At 57.1% G+C, this 17705-nt stretch overlaps 2 protein-coding genes across 3 annotated transcripts; one reads left to right on the top strand and one right to left on the bottom strand.

The window, feature by feature from the left end:
• Nucleotides 1–1157: 1157 nt before the first annotated feature.
• Nucleotides 1158–12735, top strand: IMPDH2 (inosine monophosphate dehydrogenase 2). Of its 2 annotated transcripts, XM_032120690.1 has the most exons (15): nt 1158–1352; nt 1440–1488; nt 1584–1685; nt 1872–1946; nt 2398–2604; nt 4658–4745; nt 5325–5524; nt 6618–6708; nt 7393–7488; nt 8829–8900; nt 11075–11218; nt 11394–11538; nt 11624–11767; nt 12144–12227; nt 12479–12735. In XM_032120690.1, exons 1-15 carry the CDS (start codon nt 1255–1257, stop codon nt 12498–12500), a joined length of 1617 nt encoding a protein of 538 aa, XP_031976581.1. In that variant the 5' UTR covers nt 1158–1254; the 3' UTR covers nt 12501–12735. The 2 variants fall into 2 exon arrangements, with proteins under 2 accessions (XP_031976581.1, XP_031976582.1); XM_032120691.1 differs by lacking the exon at nt 8829–8900.
• A 1199-nt stretch (nt 12736–13934) lies between these two features.
• On the bottom strand, nt 13935–16887 carry NDUFAF3 (NADH:ubiquinone oxidoreductase complex assembly factor 3). The gene is made up of 5 exons (XM_032120696.1): nt 16870–16887; nt 14951–15143; nt 14798–14864; nt 14549–14649; nt 13935–14422 (listed from the first exon to the last, which is right to left on the bottom strand). Exons 2-5 carry the CDS (start codon nt 15098–15100, stop codon nt 14330–14332), a joined length of 411 nt encoding a protein of 136 aa, XP_031976587.1. The 5' UTR covers nt 15101–15143; nt 16870–16887; the 3' UTR covers nt 13935–14329.
• Nucleotides 16888–17705: the final 818 nt, after the last annotated feature.

Below are 17705 nucleotides of genomic sequence, written 5' to 3'. Positions count from 1 at the left end.
TAGTCCCTGAACTAGTTAGTGTTAGACAGGGGGTTATCTCGGCTGGTGTGTTATGGGGAGCACGTGAGAAGGGGTGTGGTTGTCTCGTGTCCCTGGTGCTCTGTGACTGGATCTGGAATGTCACAACAAGCAAACCAAGAGGAGGAAGTTTTGTAACCTTCAGTACAGGAACTTTTCCTGATGCCCAAACGGAGCTGCAGGGATGGGAGCATCTCATCCTGGAAAAAGCCAACTGCTATGTCCTGCAAGGCTCCTCTGAGGCAGATGGATCTGTGTTTGTGCCTGTTCTGCTCCTCCAGGCACAGTCCTCCCCTCCTCCTGCTACTGCTCTTCTCCAAAATCCTCCCTCCAGCCCCGATCTGTGGTAGACGTGAAGCTGCTACACTGCAATCCCCAGTGTGCAGCTATCCTCTTCACACTGCTTGTTTGTACAGCCTGGCCTGGTGGCTTCGGGAAGAGGGGGCTAATGCCTAGCTGGGATCACCTTGGATCCTCTCTGGTGAGACTGCTGCCTCTCTCCTTTGTGCCTTTCATTCCCCTCGAGGTGCAAGACTTGCCTCGCTCCTGCCTTTTGACTTTCATCCTTTGTGCAGCTCCCTTTGACTTACAAAATTGCTTTGGGTTCTGCTGGTTTGTCCCAGCTCTGCATCCACCACTGACCCAACAAGCCCATTCTTGTCTTCTGAAACTGCAGGAGTACCTGGTGTTGGACTTGGCTCCCAACCCGCAGTGTCTCTCTGTGCATGTCACCATGTCACCCATAGCTGGGCTTTTTTAGGGTCTTCTAGCAGGTACTAGTAGTGTACTGGTGCCACAAGCTGGTGCCAGCCAAGCCAGGGCCTGGCACGCAGGGCTCTACTGGGCTGTACTGGAGTTCAGCTCTCTCCTGTTGCCTCCTACCGGTACACGGACCCGGCTGCTCGGCCTGAACACAGAACAGCCGCGATGACCCGATGTCACCGGGCTGAACACGTACGGGCTCGGTGCTGAGAAGCTGCTCAGGAGGCACTGCTGGCGGCTGAGAGCGACACCGGGGCCCGGAGTGTCCCCGGCACCGCCCGGCACAACGCAGAGCGAGAGCCGGGGCCGTGCCCCGCTCCGGGGCCCTCCGCGGCACCAGGGGGCGCTATCGGCGCCTGCCCCTCCCGGAGTCGCTCTGTCCACGCCGTCGCGGGGCGGTCACAGCGGGTCCCTCCCGGCGGCCGTCGGGGCGCGCGTGCGCTCGGAGTGGCGGGGCGGGCACGCGGCGGGGCCATGGCGGACTATCTGATCAGTGGCGGCACCGGCTACGTACCCGACGACGGGCTGACGGCGCAGCAGCTCTTCAGCTGCGGCGATGGGCTCACGTACAAGTGAGTGCGGCCGGCACGGGGGTGGGACCGGGACCGGGGCGCGGGGCCGCTGCGGTCGCTGACGCGTCTCCCCTCGTTACCCCGCAGCGATTTCCTCATCCTTCCCGGGTACATCGACTTCACGGCGGACCAGGTGGTGAGTGGCCGGGGCGGGGGAGCGGGCCGGGGGCCGGGGCGGGGGTTGCGCCGGTGCCGCCGCTCACCCGCCGCCGCCGCCTGCCTCCCCGCCAGGACCTGACCTCGGCGCTGACCAAGAGGATCACCCTGAAGACCCCGCTGGTCTCCTCGCCCATGGACACAGTCACCGAGGCCAGCATGGCCATCGCCATGGCGGTGAGTGCCGCCCCGCGGGCGGGTCCCGTGTGCCGCCCTCACCGAGCTGGCGGGGCAGGAAACGCTGCCTGAGGCACCGGTGTGTCTGCCCGGGGGTCCCTTCGGGGCGAGGCCGGGCCCGAGGGCTCCATTGGTGCAGCGCAGGGCAGTGTCTGTAGTGACTCACGGCCGCCTTTGTGTCCCCAGCTGACCGGGGGAATTGGGTTCATCCACCACAACTGCACCCCGGAGTTCCAGGCCAACGAAGTGCGGAAGGTGAAGGTGAGTGGCTGGAACGGCAGCACCAAACCGTGCTGGCACAGGGTCCTCCGTGGAGGTGGGCAACGGGTCTGGCCTCGCTGAATGAGCTGCATGAGGAGACTGCTGACTTGTGCCCGATCTTGGTGTTTCAGAGCTGTAGTGCTGCCAGGGTTTGCAGGCACAGCCCTCTTGTGTGCCAGGCACTTTCTATGGGCAGCCTGGGACTTGAGTCCTCCTGGTGTGGGAATATTCCCCATCGTTTCAGGGAGGAGGTTAGCCTGGAGACACTTGGATTTTAACATTTAGGTGAGACTTGTTTCTGGTTTGAGAGTCGTCCTGTTGGTGAGCATGTGGCTGGGCTGGGTGGTTGCAGACCCGTGTGAGTGGCTGCAGTAACCCATGGTCATGTGCCTCGCTCCTGTCTGGCCTGGCAGTGCTGCTCAGCCTGGCTGCTGGATCTGCTTCCTTTCAGAAATACGAGCAAGGATTCATCACAGACCCCGTGGTGCTGAGCCCCAATGACCGAGTACGAGATGTGTTTGAAGCAAAAGCTCGTCATGGATTTTGTGGGATTCCCATCACGGACAATGGGAAGATGGGGGGCAAGCTGGTTGGGATCATCTCGTCCAGAGATATTGATTTCCTGAAAGAGTCAGAGCATGACCTGCCCCTTGGTGAGGTGAGAAGGGCTTGTGAGTACCTGATGGGTATGAGCACTATGTTAGGAAGCCATGTGGCTTGTGATAAGGAGAAGGGTGAGCGAGTGGCTGTGAGGGTGTTCTGCCAGTGGGAGGGAGCAGCTCCAGCTTAGCTCTGCAGATCTGTCTGTGAGTGTATTTCCAGGGAAGAGTGTCTTGTTCGTTTGCACTCTCTGAGCGACTCCTGCAGTGCAGACCATGCAGTTTGTATGAGTCATGGGGGTTATCTTTCAGTGCTGTGGAAGCTCTCCTCTGCTTCACTAATTAGTTGTTGGTGTTCCTGGCTGCTGCTGTAGTGCCATACGCTGGCACTGGTCAGCTCTGTAGCAGCTGTACTCTGCCCAACAAACCCTCTAAGTGCTGATCTTCCTTTTCTGGGCTGTCCTTCCCTATATGCCTCATCTGGGTTACTTGCTCTTTCAAAGAACCCCCTGAACTTGCAGTCTGGCAGTTTGGCCTTCATAATGCTTCGCTGTCAGGCTCCCCTCACGCAGGAGAATGTTCTCTGTGATCCCTGTTACACAAGCTGTGTAACTGGAGATCTGCGGCGCTGTCAGGTTACACCCCCAGTGCCTCTTGGCCACGCTTTGCTCTTGACTCACAAATATTTTTAGCTCTTGCTGACCAAACCTGATGTCACATGCTGATCCCTGTTTGGTTTGAAATCGGCTACAAATACCTGATACGAAAGCCTTAAACCAGGAGTAGGTTATAAAAGTGCACACGGCCCTTTAAAGCAATGCTGCTCCTTCAGAGGAGCCAGATAAGAATCTTCCCTCATCCTTTACATGGGTCATTCAGCACTGCAGAGCAGGAGACTTGCTGCTGTCAGTGTCTGGTGCTTGTCCCTGTCACCAGGCAAGGCCAGGGGAACGCATGGTTTCCTCAATCTTCTCTCCACTGGCAGTCCAGCAATCATCTTACTGAGCCATTCATTGCCATCCACTTAAACACATGGGTTTCCTGTAGCATAGGAAGCGCATGAATCCCAGAGACTTAGGAAGTGTGGATTAGCTTCTCCCGAGATGTGGGTTCTGTCACAGCATTTTGGGTAGATGCAGGCATGGTCAGCCTCTTTCCCGATGCAAAATGTCTGTTCTTACAGTATAAATAACTAAAATGTTCCCTCTTTTCTTTGTGCGCAACTGATCTACCTTCCTGAAGGGTTACAGAGTGTTCCCTTTTAGCTTTGCCCAGCCTTCTCAAATAACCTTTCATGGGGACCTGGTGATCACAGAATGCTGTGGTTGGAAAGGGACTTGGAAGTCTCTTGTCAAGCCACCTGCTCGAGGCACGTTCCGCTGGAGCAGGTTTTGTGGGGCTGTGTCTAAATCTCCAAGGAGGGAGATTTCATTATCTCTCTGGGCTGCTCTCCCAGTGGGAGACCACTGTTGTGGTGAAAGCCACCATACTAGGTCAGATGTTCCCCTGTTGCCCACTGTCCAGCACTGCCCTTTGTTTTCCACCGTGTTTTGGTGCATGTTTGTCAGAGTGAGCGTGGGTGAGCATATTTGGATTGATGCAACTCCTTTGCCCCACTGACCTTACCAGCAGCAGCAGTGGGTTATTCTGGGCAGAGCCCTTCCAGGGCCTGTGCACTGGAAATGCTGCCTGAAAACGAGATCGAGGGCACCATTTCTGCCACAACAGCATGAGACTCTGAAGGTGTCTCCAGCCCTTATTTGCGTGTGCTTCAGTTAAAATGGAGGGCTGTTAGGGTGATGTCCCAAATAAGGGTCATCTGAGAGTTGTCCCTTGTTTCTAGGTACTTTCACTTGTCTTCCTGAGGCCTTCTGCCATCTCCTGTTTTCAGTGCACTAATGGGCTTGGGGCCTGATGCCAGTGCTCACATGGGGACAGCACACTGGAGGCTTTTCCTGTGTGTTTCTGGAGGCGTGTTGCTGTGCTGTGGACTCTTTGTGGAGCACTCCTGCATGGCTGCTGCAGAGCGTTTCACGTGGGCAGGGGGGGTTTGATATTTTCAGATCAGTGTGAAGGAGTTCTTGTAACTTTTTATCTTCTCCCACCCACTAGATTATGACAAAGCGGGAGGATCTTGTTGTGGCCCCAGCTGGCGTAATGTTGAAAGAAGCAAATGAAATTCTGCAAAGGAGTAAAAAAGGTACCTGTGGCCATCAGGGGCACAAGAGAGAGCTGTGGAAGCGCTAGGCTGGGGCAGCAGTGGGTGAATGTGTGCACACAGTCCCTGCACGGGTGAAGCATGGGAGAGGATAGTGAAGAGAATCCCTGCAGCCCTCTGCCAGGGTACAGAGTTCACATGCCTTCATCTCAAATGTGTTTGGAGTTGAGGGATTCTTGGCAGCCCAGTATTTGGCTGTCTATCCACTGTCTTTGATTTTCTCTCCTGGCCTTCACATTTCAGCACTCAGTTCTGCTCTCTTAGGGTTTATTAGTTTGATTTTTAATAGGGTATTGTGTGTCTAATTATTAAAAAATACACACTTTATCTATGGTTAATGTAAAAATACTGAGTTCTTCTCCAATCCTGCAAACTCCTTTATCTGTTTCTTGAGCCAGGGCTGCTGGCATCCATGGCCAGTCAAGATTTGGTAACACACCTCTGAGTCTCCATCTTTTGGCAGTTTCTGCCTGCCCACTGCTCCTGGTCTGCTGCACTGCTCTGAGCTAACGTCTGTCTCCTGCAGAAACCTGCAATAATGTTCTTCCTGTCGGTTTCCAGGCAAGCTGCCAATTGTTAATGAAGATGATGAGCTGGTGGCTATCATTGCCCGCACTGATCTCAAGAAGAACAGGGACTATCCTCTGGCTTCTAAGGACTCCAAGAAGCAGCTGCTCTGTGGTGCCGCTATCGGGACCCACGAGGATGACAAGTACCGGCTGGACCTGCTGGTGCAGGCTGGCGTGGACGCTGTCGTGCTGGTGAGCACCCATGGGGCGCCCATGGGCATTGTGTCAGCCTGGGACACTGGGGGTGAGTCCTCGGGCTGGATGAATGTCTCTGACAGTGTGGCAGCAGTGTGGCACTCGCTGTCTTTGTCAGAGGCCTTTACGTGTTAGAATATAGCAGTTTGTTGACCTCTCAGTCTTGTTCAGGTTAGAATTGCCAAATTGCAGGGTTTCCTCTTGCCTGGAGACTTACGCGACCTGGAGGGAGTTTGTAGGGTGCACTGAAGCCCTGAAGGCTGAGAAGAGAAACACTGTCGGTTAATACAGAATCATCTACAAATACCTCTTGCACTCTGCCACCAGCCTCTCTGATATTCCTGACTAATTTTGAATGCTCGGCTTCTTACAGTTTCCCTTTATCCCTTTGGTGTTTGTTACTGTGTTACTCTCTTACTGATGTTCAGGAGTGATCGGTGAGCCCAGAGTTGCTCTGCTGGTTTCCCTTTCTGGCCTGTAAACTTTCGGGCACAGTTGTCACTGCCTGTATTTGCACATGGTTTTCTCATCGATCGTGATCCTGTGCGTCCGGTGTGCTCTGAGGGCATGGCTGAGCAGTGGGAAATGTTTAACAGACACGATTTGACTGGGTCATGGAGGCTGGCAGGGCCTGAGTACTCAGTGCTCAGCGTCTGGTATTCGAGCTGCTCTGCTGCACAGTGGGGAGGTGTATCCCCTCCCCAGCCCTCTTGGGTTTCACAAGGAACATTCTCCATTTCACCTGTAGTTTGAGACAGGACTGACAGTGTCCTGCTGGTAGAGCCAGATGGTTCTTATCCACAGCCAGATGTTCTGCTTGTAGTTTGTAGAAGCTACAGGATTAAACATGAAGGATATTACTGAAGACTTTACAATAAACTGACTTTACAATAAACTGTACTGGAAAGGTACATTCCTGTCTAGGCAGCAGCTTCTCCTGGGGTTCTATGCCCAATGTGGGGAGTCATTTTGCCCATTTACCCAGCTTAGCAGAGACCCCAGCAAGCAGAGTGAAGATCTGAAGCTTTTCTGAAGCTGCATTTGTAATCTGCAGAAATTCTGGTTGAAACTGATTTTCTTTCTGTTGCAGGATTCCTCTCAGGGGAACTCCATCTTCCAGATCAATATGATAAAGTACATTAAGGAGAAATATCCCAACCTACAAGTTATTGGAGGAAATGGTAGGCGTGTGTTGAAGACTCTGCTTGTCTTTAAATGACGTTTGTTTCTTAGACACAGAGGGAGCTGCAGGGATATGAATGGAATGGTCATCTTGGTAAATGTCTATGAACTTAAAATGGTTTCCTCTGGCTTGTGGAATGGAGCAAGACCACTGTAGACACAGGGCAGTACCTTACAGCTGCAGATACTTGGAAACCTTTGTTCTGCAGCACAGTGTGCTACAGTCCTCTGTAGCACATTACACTTTAGCTTATTTTACACACCAGTTTAAAATTTTGCATAATAATGAATATTGCTTGATGTGGAAATCTAATGGCAATTTTCCCTGCCTTTTGACAGCAGAGTCCAGGGGTCCTTGTCTTTACCTGATGTTGCTGTTACCCTGTACTCTGCCCTCCCTACCTCGTGTGGCCCAGAGAGTGCTTGGGACCATGCTGTGACTTCTGCTGCCTCAGCCTTTGGGTGGAAGTGTGTTGCAGAATAGCCTAAGGGGGCAGTGTCACCTCACCCACTGGGGACAGTTGGGGCAGAAACTTACTGCTTCTCCCAGACAGGCCTGGCTCTGGCACAGGCTGTTGCTCTGGGCAGGGGATGTTGGAGGCCTTGAGGGGAACCTCCAGGGCAGAGAAGTGTTGTTTGCAAATGTGCTTGTCTGTTTTCAAACCGATTTCTGCTCCCCACAGTGGTGACTGCTGCTCAGGCCAAGAACCTCATTGACGCGGGGGTTGATGCCCTGAGGGTCGGAATGGGCAGTGGTTCCATCTGCATCACACAGGAAGGTAAGAGAGATCAGCTGCTTCCTAAATAGGCTGAAGACAGCTATTAGTAGAAATTCCGTGCTGAAAAGCAGCATGGCTGGGATGGAATTCTCCCGTTGTGAGGGCAGTGTCCAACAGCAAGACCAGCAAGACGCCTTCCACCCGCTTTGTCCAGGACTTCCAACCTTTGGGGTGGCAGCAGCAGCAAAGGCATTTCCCAGTACTGACCGAGACTGAGTAGAGCCGGTGTGGCAGATGGCGGCTTTGCCTGAGGGGAGCTGCTGGCTCAGTGTGGGATGGGGCTGGCGGGCAGCTCTGCAGGGAGAGGGGGTTACTGGATCCCGAGTGCTGATGGGTGAAGTGCACTGGCCTGTCCATTTTCCCTTCTGGCACCAGTGTGCGTGATGCTTGAATATTGATCTGGGCTCGGTGCCTTTGCAATTTCCAGGCCAAAATGGGATTTCTTGCTTTTGTCTCTGCAGTTAGACAGAGCTTGTGTGAGGCAGAGACTGTCACCCTTAGTTAAAAGGCAAGAGGGGCATCCCCTAGGGCCTGAAGAAAGTCTATCGTGAGGACAGACTCAGTCCTTGAGTGTTGAACCTCTGGTGGGGTACAGAGAGGTGGTGCAGGAAGGTGCTGCAGTCCACAAGTACGTCCCCTCTCTGCTTTCGTCCTTGGTCTGTGCCACAGGAGGCAGCAAGTGAGCAGCTGCTGGCTGAAGATGCTGCATTAGCTTTGCCCTTTCCAGCATGGAGCCTGTGAGCAGCCCTGGACCTGTGCTGCATTCCCGCTTTGCCTGGCTGCAGGGGATTCCCAGTCAGGGCAGTCTGTCTCAGGTCAGCTTTCTAAGGGGGGTAGTATCGTTGGGCTGACACTTCCATAGCCAGAACAGAACCAGGACACACATGTCCTACCCAGGCTCCGAGGCAAAGGCACGCTCTGATCTGCAGCGAGGTGAATGTCCCGGTGGTTCCTCCAGCTGCCCCAGGAGATAGGGTTGGGTGCTGGTTTTGGCAAAGGAGCAGAGCAGAGGTAGAGCATGGTGCTTCACAGGAGATGTGGTTGCAGAACTCTTGCCTGCAGCTCCCCAGGTTTTTGGCCCTGTTAAGGGCAAGAACTCTGTCTTTTTGGGGTAGGTGCCACCTCTCTGGCTGGCTGCTGGGGTAGGGCGAGCATGTGCTGTGCATAGGCAGGCCTGGCTGCCTGGGATCTGGCCTCTGGCTTGGCTTAGGCTAGGAAGGGTCTGCAAAGTCAGCTCTGTCCCACACCGTATGCTCTGCCCAGTAGCAGGTCACTTCTGGGGTCCTTTGTTCTGCTGCTGTTCTTCTGTCTCTAAAATGTGTGTGTTTGTTTTCGTTTAGCTGCTCCAAAGATCCCTCCAGACCTAAAGTCCCACAGCCCCAAATGCCCTTCTACTGTCACGGGCACCTATAGTAAGTCACTTGCCCTGTTCCCAACCCTAATTATGTGTCTTGAAGCAGGACCCTGATTTGGCTGCACATGGCCCTACTGCTTGTTTGAGAATAATTTAGCTGTAGATGCACTTGGGGTTTTGTGGCTTTGGATACTGGTTTTGAATCTGAAATGAAATCTGAGAAGCCTTTCTGATTTTGTAAAGCAGAATCTGAAGTGTCCAAGCTGAGGGAACTCAGGCCTGTCCTCTCCACTCCAAAATCCAGTTAGGAGCCTGACTGGGCTTTCTGACTGCACTTTCTGGATTCCTAGCCAGGCATGCTCCTGCTGATCCAGTACTGGGAGGTGATCCCTGAGCAGTCCTCAATCGTGCTCAAAACGTAACCCTAGTTCTGGGGAAGTTGTGCACTGGCCAAGCTTCCCATGAAGCTGGCTCTCCTGAGTTATGGAGGGACTTCACCATGCATGGCCACCTTGGCAGCTGTGTCCCATCTTTCCCCACCAAGTCTGGAGAGAAGGGGCTCTTGCCTGCCCAGCACAAGGTGCGGTGTTCTCTGCTCTGATGCTACCAGATCAAGCAGCCCCTGCAAGGCAAGCCTTAGGCTTTGTCCTTTCTCCTAGTTGTGACACACCTCAAAGGGAGAGGTTTACTTTTGCAGATCCTGGAAGGTTTTCTCTAGCAGATGATTTTGTAGGGCCACCCTTTGCCAATGCACTAAAAGGGACAAACCCTCACCCCGACTATGTGATGTGTGTGTGCTCAGAACCCTGCTTGGGAAGCCTGCACTCCGGGGCTGTGGCACTGGGCACTGGGACAGTCGGAGAGGTGCGATGCTCCCAGGGGCCCTGAGCCAAGCTGTGCTTTAAAAGGGCTGGTCTCTGTGGTTGCGCTTGAGAGGTTTCTGCAGGCCCTGCACTGTCTATAGCACGATCCCATAGACCCTGGACTCAAGACCTCCAGAAATGGGTGTTTCTCTCCACAGAGCTCTTCCGTGGCAGTGTTTTGCAGCTGCAGTGTGGCCTTCAGCAGTGCGGAACTGTGCGAGACCACCTCTTTAAGGGCATTGATGATAAAGCTGGCAGCCTCTCCCTGGCTGGCTGAGCCCGAGCTGAATGCTGGGGTCTGATTAAATTCAGTTCTTTAACAATCTCAGCCTGGAGTCTGGCTTCCCTCCCTCAGCAGCTGCTGCTGAGTGCTGGGAGCAGAGGAACTGCAGCATCCTGGCCCCAGCACGCCTCTGCCAGGGACGTGCTGCCAGCACTGCTGCCGTGCAGGCTGAACCACACCTGGAGTTCACACTCCAAAGTACTAATACTGCATGCCCTTAATCTTACCCAGTTTATGGGACTAACCATGACTGGAGAAAAGTCTTCCAGCTGATCATGGGGAAGGGAAGTCTCCCTGAGAAAAGCTTATCTCAGTGTTCTTGCATGCCTGTGGCTGACAAATGTGTTACAAAATATGCCTTGTGCCGGTTTTCCTCACATAATGGGAAGCCTCTTAACTGCTACTAACTGGGAAGAACAAGTAAATCCAAAGCTGGTAACTCCCTCCCCATGGGACACCTAAACCTGATGGAATCCTTGCTATATTGCAGGGCAGGAACATAAATTATTACCAAACCATTCTGCCCGTTTCCTTTTCCACTGCTGCATGTGTGTTCGTGTGTGTATGCAGACCTGTATGTATAGATATATTTATATCTATACCATATACAAGCATACCAGCTCTCTCCCAGCCAACTGCCTTTCCATTCAAGAGACACATCATACAGATGCTGGGTACATGGACAAGGGCTCTGGCAGCTCCAGGAGAGAGCAAGCAGTGGGACATGGCTACATGCCAGAGATGCTTTGGAGAGGGGCTTTTGGAGTTTGCTTTATTTCCTTCCCAAGCTCCCCACACATCTGCTGTGCACCAGGATGAGCCACAAGTCTCGTGTGATCTCAAGCATCTGATCAAAGACCCCAGTCCCAAGGTCACTCAGCTTCTTGGAGCTAAGGGCTGTGAGGACGTCTCAGCAGGCATCTCCCGGGCATCTGCTTCTCTTGCAATTCAGCCTAGGGAAGGAGCATCCAGGGATTTGTGTGTTCTGAGTGCTGGAGCATGTGTGTGCTGGAAGCCTGAAAGGGCCTGCTTGGACAGGGATGTGCTGCTGTGTGGAGCTCATCCTGTGTGTGCTCTGTCCCGCAGTGCTGGCGTGCGGCCGTCCCCAGGCCACCGCGGTGTACAAGGTGTCCGAGTATGCCAGGAGGTTCGGCGTCCCTGTGATTGCCGACGGAGGGATCCAGACGGTTGGGCACATCGCCAAGGCGCTGGCACTTGGGGCCTCCACAGGTGAGCACCATTGTAGGAGTCTCCTAGGAAGTGTTCCCATATGGCATCACACTGGGCATGAGGGCATTTACCTGCTGGAGGCATGGGAGCTGCAGCCAATGCTGTGCCCAGCGACCCTGAGGGATTTTGCCACCACTGCTGCTGATGTGCTGTTCCTGGTGATATCTCGTGCCAGTGATGATGGGCTCTCTCCTGGCTGCCACCACGGAGGCCCCAGGCGAGTACTTCTTCTCGGATGGCATCAGGCTGAAGAAATACCGCGGCATGGGCTCCCTAGATGCCATGGACAAGAACTTGGGCAGCCAGAATCGGTATTTCAGGTCAGAGATGGTGCTTTGGGGCAGCAGATCAAGCTTTTGGGGCTTCTCTGCTTCACAAATATCCTTGATATGTGCTTTCATGCAGTGAGACAGACAAAATCAAAGTGGCCCAGGGGGTCTCCGGTGCAGTGCAAGACAAGGGCTCTATCCATAAATTCATTCCATACCTAATTGCTGGGATCCAGCATTCCTGCCAGGATATCGGTGCCAAGAGCCTGACCCAAGTCCGGTGAGTGCTTCCCCATGCCTGTACTCTTGTTAGGTCATGGTCCTGCTGTCTGGAGTCCCTGGGCAGCTGTACTCAAGCTGTGGTGTGTTCTGGATAGTTAGTAGCCATCTTCCCTCATATCCAGTGGGCACTTCATCATGGATCTGCCAGCCCCAGGGCTGCAGGAGTGTGGTCTCTTGCTGCGTATTCAGCTGGCTGGGCTCAAAATGTTTGGGTTACGTTACCCAGCCTGGTTCTTGGGAGCACAGAAAAGACCATTCTGGCCACGGCTGGAGGAACCAATGACCCTCATCCCAGCTGTTCCAGCTGAGCATGTGCCAGAACACTGTCTTCCCTGGACTCTGCCTGGCTTGTGATGGGTGTCCTTCCCCCTCAGAGCCATGATGTACTCAGGAGAGCTGAAATTTGAGAAGAGGACGACATCTGCCCAGGTTGAAGGAGGGGTGCACGGCCTCCATTCGTAAGTGCTTCTGGCAGAATCCTTGCTTGTCACCTCGGGGGGGTGTTGTGGGTTTGAAACAGCCACCCTGTACCTCAGCTACCATGCCCTTGGCTTGGTGTGCCATTGGCTTGCCCTGGCACTGCACAGCTGCATCAGCTGAGGCTGTCCCCCTCCCTGGGCTGGCAGGATCCATTCCTTACTGCACCTCTGTCCCTGCCCTGGGTGAGGTGGGTCAGTAAAGGGGCTCCCTGGTGCTGCTTCCCTCGCAGGTACGAGAAGCGCCTCTTCTGAAGAGATCAGTCTGTGTCTGTCCTTGTGCCACTCAGCTCTGCGCTGCTCCGCACGGGAGCTGCTCTTGCTGCAGAAGTGCCATTATTCTGGGCTGCCTGGAGCTCCTGCCATCTTTAGCTTTCTGACCACCCACGGGGCCCACCTTCCACCTGGGAGCTGTGATCCTGGGCTGGAGCCTTGCACATGTTGGCCATGTTTTACAATAAAAAAATTAAAAGATGTGCAGTTGGTGTTAGCCCAGAGCCTCTCTTCCTTCTTTATCTCTCTTGCTCTCCTTCCTTGGCTCTGTCCCTTGCTTCCGACACCCTCAGGAGCAGCTGATAACCCCAGAAAGGGACTGTGTGCATGTGAAGGGCAACAGGGATGGGAGAGCCCTGAGACAGGGTTGAGTGGGTAACACAGTATGGCTTCTTTAAAAATCCTTCCTGAGAGCAGAAAACAAGGGCTGGGCTGCTGGGCAAGAAAGCAAATCGTTTTACAGGGCCATTATCTCCTGCTGGGAGCTGCCAAACCCAGCTGTGGCAGCAGCCAGGATGCTGCAGGACCCCATTCCTGGTCCAGCTGCTGCATTCTCCTTCCCCTAAACTTCTTGTAATTGCCATACCTCCAGGCCCAGTGGTTGCATCCCCTTGGGCTGTTCACTGTGTATTACCTGCCCAGGCTCCACAGAGCGATTGTTTGCCAGAAGGTGGGCAATGCACTGGGAGGGGCACAAGTTCATAAAGGAGCTGGTCTGCATTTCTGCAGGCCTCAGCAGTGTAAACCTCCCTGGCTTGGCAGGTTACCTGTGCTTGCAACACCAGGAGACAGAAGTATTTTACACCTGTATCAGTCGTACATGTCCCACACATCACTCCTGCTGAAGAGTGTGTGTTTATCATCAGTGGTTTGGGGATGTGATATTTGATTTACACACTAAAACCAGAGCCTTGACTACAACGCCATTGTGAAGGTGTCACACACTCATTAACATGCTCATTAAGACACTTGTTAAGCAAAGCTACCCTAACCTTGCAGCTGCATCCCCTGCCTTTGCCTGCTAAGGTGGCAGAGCTCAGGGCATGAGACTTCCGTAAGGTCCATGTACCCTCTTCCCCAGGGGTGACATCCCCAACCATGAACCAACCAATGGGGGGACAGGACAGTGACCCTTTCCATGTCCCCTGCTGGAGCTGAGCCTCCCAGGAGAGGGGATGCAGCATCCTTGGACCAACACCACCCAAGGGACAGGGGTGCTGGGGTGGTAAAAAGCCCCACGGGAAAGTCCAAGCCAAGCCAGCACCAGCTGGGACACACCAGTTGCTGGTGCTGGCTGTGCTCAGGGAGCTGCTATGTGGCATCCCACCACCACACATGCTGCCCAGTGACCAAGGTGAGCACATGCCCCATCAACTTGTTACAGCCTCACTGTGCTGTGCATTAACCACCACACAGTTTCTTGTACTTCCCATTTACATGTATTTTCTTCATGGAGCCCTCGATGTGCCCGGGGGTGTACAGCTTGCCGCACCAGCCTTCACCCTATCTCAGGGTGAGGCGTTCTGCTGCCAAGGTGGGGGTATGACCTTGGCAGGGCTGTGGGAGCAAAGCCTTGTGCTGTGCCCCACAGTCCCCAGCCCAGACTGGGCAGGGAGGCCAAGAAGCCAGGGAATGCAGGGAAGAGCTAAGCCCACATAACTCACAGCCCACCTGTGTGCAGAGCCATCACCCAGCTGGCAGCTCCAGACAGTTCAGTCTGGAGCGTTTCTCAGTTGGGAGTGGTGATGTCGGGGGCTTCAAGGCAGGCAGGGGAAGGACCACTGAGCCCACATGGGCATGGCAGGCAGTGCCTACATCCCGTAGGTGCCCCGCGGAGGGATGAGCCCAGCAGCCACCACACGCCTTTCATTCATTAGGAAGTTGAAGGTTGCACATGCATTTGCCTGTGAATAGAAAAGGGAATGAGTGAAACTCCAGCCCTCAAAAAGGAGACTCGGTTCTTCCCCATAAGGTATATGACCCCCTCCCTCCCTATCAATGGGGTGCTGTCTGTGCTCACCCTTCCTTACCGTGTCCTGTACCTCCACAGCAATCCCGCACTCCCGCATCTGCTTCAGCGTGGCGGGGTGGAGCCGCTCCACCCTGTCCCCTGTGCCCAGCACCAGGATCTCTGCAACGAGGGCACGACAAGGGTGGGCAGGGCAGCATTCGAGCTGCCTCGGCCCGGACCTGCCCTTCCTGCGGGGACCAATGGCTCCCGCACAGCCACCCCGACAGGGGCCCGAAGGGAAGGCAGTCCGCGCCCCTCCTGCGCGTACCTATCTGGGGCTCCAGCAGCCGGAACAGCGACAGGCTCTCGTGCGAGATGTCCCGGTGGGACCCAACCTGCGGGAACACAGCGGGCGTTGAGGGGGACTTCCCCCGGTGCGCGGTGGGGACCGGCAGCTCCCGTCCCGCCGCCGGGCACTCACGTTCCACTGAAGGATGCTGCGAGGCAGGACGGCGCAGGGCCCCACCACGACGTCTCCGCTGATGGTGAAGCCGCGGGTGCTGTAGCCCTCAATGAACATGATGTTCGGGGACTCCGGCTCCAGCACCATCACCCGCGTTCGCTGGTACATCTCATCATCCGCCGGCGTGAGCCGGTGACCCCGGCAAGGCGCTCTGCGGGGACAAGGAGCAGCTGGGACACGTGGGGCCCACGGACAGTCCTCGGAGACCCTACGGCACCCTACAGGCACCGCCCCCGGTCGCAGGGCAGCCGCGGTGCCGGTTGCCGGTGCAGGTACCTGCCCGCCGCCCGCCCCGCCACCGGCACGAGCCGCCGCAGCGCCGCCACCGCCGCCATGGCCGCGACTCCGCCGGAACCGCCGAGCGGCCCCGCCCCCGCCGCTACCGCCCCCCGGCGGCCGGGGCCGGGACAGCGCCACCCGGGGAGCGGGGTCGGACCGGGGCTCCCGGGGACATTTCGGGGTCCCCCCGCCCGCGGGTCCTGAGGGGCGGGAGGGCAGCGACACTCACACACACCCCGCCCCCGGGCCCGGGCGTGCCCCGACCTGCAGCGCCCGGGTGGGCGCCGGAGCGAAACCGAAAGCGGCCAGCGGCGGGGCGGTAGCGGCACGGCGGGAGCGGGGCGCGGGGTGTCCTACTGGAGCCTCCCCGACCCCGCCGCCGGGAGGGGCTGTGGACCGGCCCGGGCTGCTGTGCCGAAGGCTGCGGGGCCGGAGGTGAGAGGGGAGCGGGCGGCTCCCCGGGCGGGAGGAAGCGGGCCCGGGTCTCGGCTGCGCTCCTGGCTCGGCCCCGCCGGTGTCCCGGGGCTGCCCCAGGCTCGGCGCGGCGCCCCGGTTCCCCGCGTGCCCCACTGCGGGCGGCTGTCGCCAGTCCGGGCTGAACCCCCCGAGCCGCCTCCGGGACCTCCCGCTGCACCCTCCCCCCTCCTCCTGCCGCGCTCGGTGAGGCCGGTGGCACTGCGGGCTCAGAGGTACCCTGGGGCAGGGGACCCATGTCCCCCACCTGTGTCACCCACCCGGGGCCAGCTGTAGCCTAACACTGCGGGGAAGCTCCCCGGCAGTGGCGGCGGGGCATGTGCCGTGCCCGTGCCGTGCCGTGCCATAGGCATCAGGAATTCCCACAGCCGGCAGCCTTGGCCAGCGCAGGGTCCCAGGGATCCCCGGGCGACACCGCGAGAGCTCCGCATGGGGCCGGTGGGGTCTCTCACGCGGTTTCAATTCCCCCCATGGCGGTTCCGAGGGTTCTTGCCGGGGGCTGGGGGCGCTGGCAGCGGCGGGGCCGGACCGGACCGTGCCGCCTCTGGGCGCAGGTGCCGGGGCAGGTGCCCTCCCTCGGGGACGGCTCGTGTTTCCGGGCCCCATTAGGGGCTGATGGGGTGGCACCAGTTGCTCCAGCCCCACCGGGGCTTTGTTCGGAGCCGTTTCCTTTTGGCTCGGTCGTGCCGCCCTCCCCTTGGCACCCGGCCCGCGGCGCGGGGGGAGCCGGCAGCACAACCCCAGTCTCTGCCAGCACCCCCGGCCACAACGGCCCGGCGGCGGCTCCCACGCATCTCCTCCGCCCCGGTCCCCGCTGGTAAGTCGCCCTCTCCCCTCTTGGCCCACCGACTGCCCTAGGGTCGGGGTGGCATGGCGTGGTGCCCGTGCCCATCCCTCCGCGGCGCCAGCGCGGGCAACGGAATCCCAAAAGCAGCTGTTCCCGCTGTGCCCAGCTGCCCTGGGGTTTCGTTACCCGCGCTCGCGCTCTCGCCCCCCACGCCCCCCATTCCTGCCCACCACCCTGTGCTGGGCGAGAGCCGCGTGTCCCACTCCAACTTCTCCTGAGGCTGGGGCAGCGCCTGGGGCCACACTGGGAGAAGGGGGGTATCGGGATGGGGGCTCACCGGTGCCCAGCCTCGTTGCTCAGCCCCTGCACCGGGCTGAGGGCTCTTCTGTTTCTTGTGCCCCAGCAGCTAAAAATAGCAGCTGGCTTCCTGGGAGAGTATGGGGAGCATGGCTGCTTGGCCACAGGGTGGATGTGGTCACCTGCACCAGGGTGGTGCAGGCTGTGTGACACTGCCAAACTTCCTGCCCATGCCAGCTCTCCCTGGCACCCGCAGCACCCTCAGGGGTGGGCAGGATCCAACCCCTGGAGAGAGATGGCTTTGGAATGACACGATCACTCCCGCTGAGCAGGCAGCCAGAGAGCCATCGGGGATGTCGTGTCTGTCCAAAGCTCTTTCGGCACCTCTGAGAGCCCTCCCCAGGCCGCTGCGCTGCCAGGGCCCACGTGGGTGGCCTGCAGGGATGCTCTAGGGATGTGGACGGATCCAGCCTGGACCCACCTTGAGTGGTGACACAAGGTCCAACAAGTCGCCCTGGCCAGGCAGGGGTCTGGGCAGCTCCTGTCCTGCGGACAGTCAGCAGTTGGTCTGGTGTGAGCAGCGATTCTCAGATCACCTCTTGGCTGTGGGTGGTGCAGGGAGCACCCCACCATGGCAGGGCTGGGGGACGTGTTCCCGCTCCTGCCCTGAGGCTGCAGATTCTCATGGGCTGTGGCCTGCAGCCCCGTGGCTCCAGAGCTGCCTGAGGAAGCCCAAAATGAGTTGTGTTCCTGGAAGAGCCCACGCAGCAGGATCTGCCCTCGCCCTGCTCCCCCTCTTTCCCACATGCACACAAGCCCTGGAGGAACCGATTTGGGCCCTGCGGGCAGAGCTCTTCCCCCCCCCCCCCCCCCCCC

This window comes from Corvus moneduloides, chromosome 11, assembly GCF_009650955.1.
Source record: "Corvus moneduloides isolate bCorMon1 chromosome 11, bCorMon1.pri, whole genome shotgun sequence".
Taxonomy (NCBI): Eukaryota; Metazoa; Chordata; class Aves; order Passeriformes; family Corvidae; genus Corvus; species Corvus moneduloides.
The sequence above is the reverse complement of the archived record's forward strand: the minus strand, read 5'-3'. Positions and strand labels throughout refer to the sequence as shown.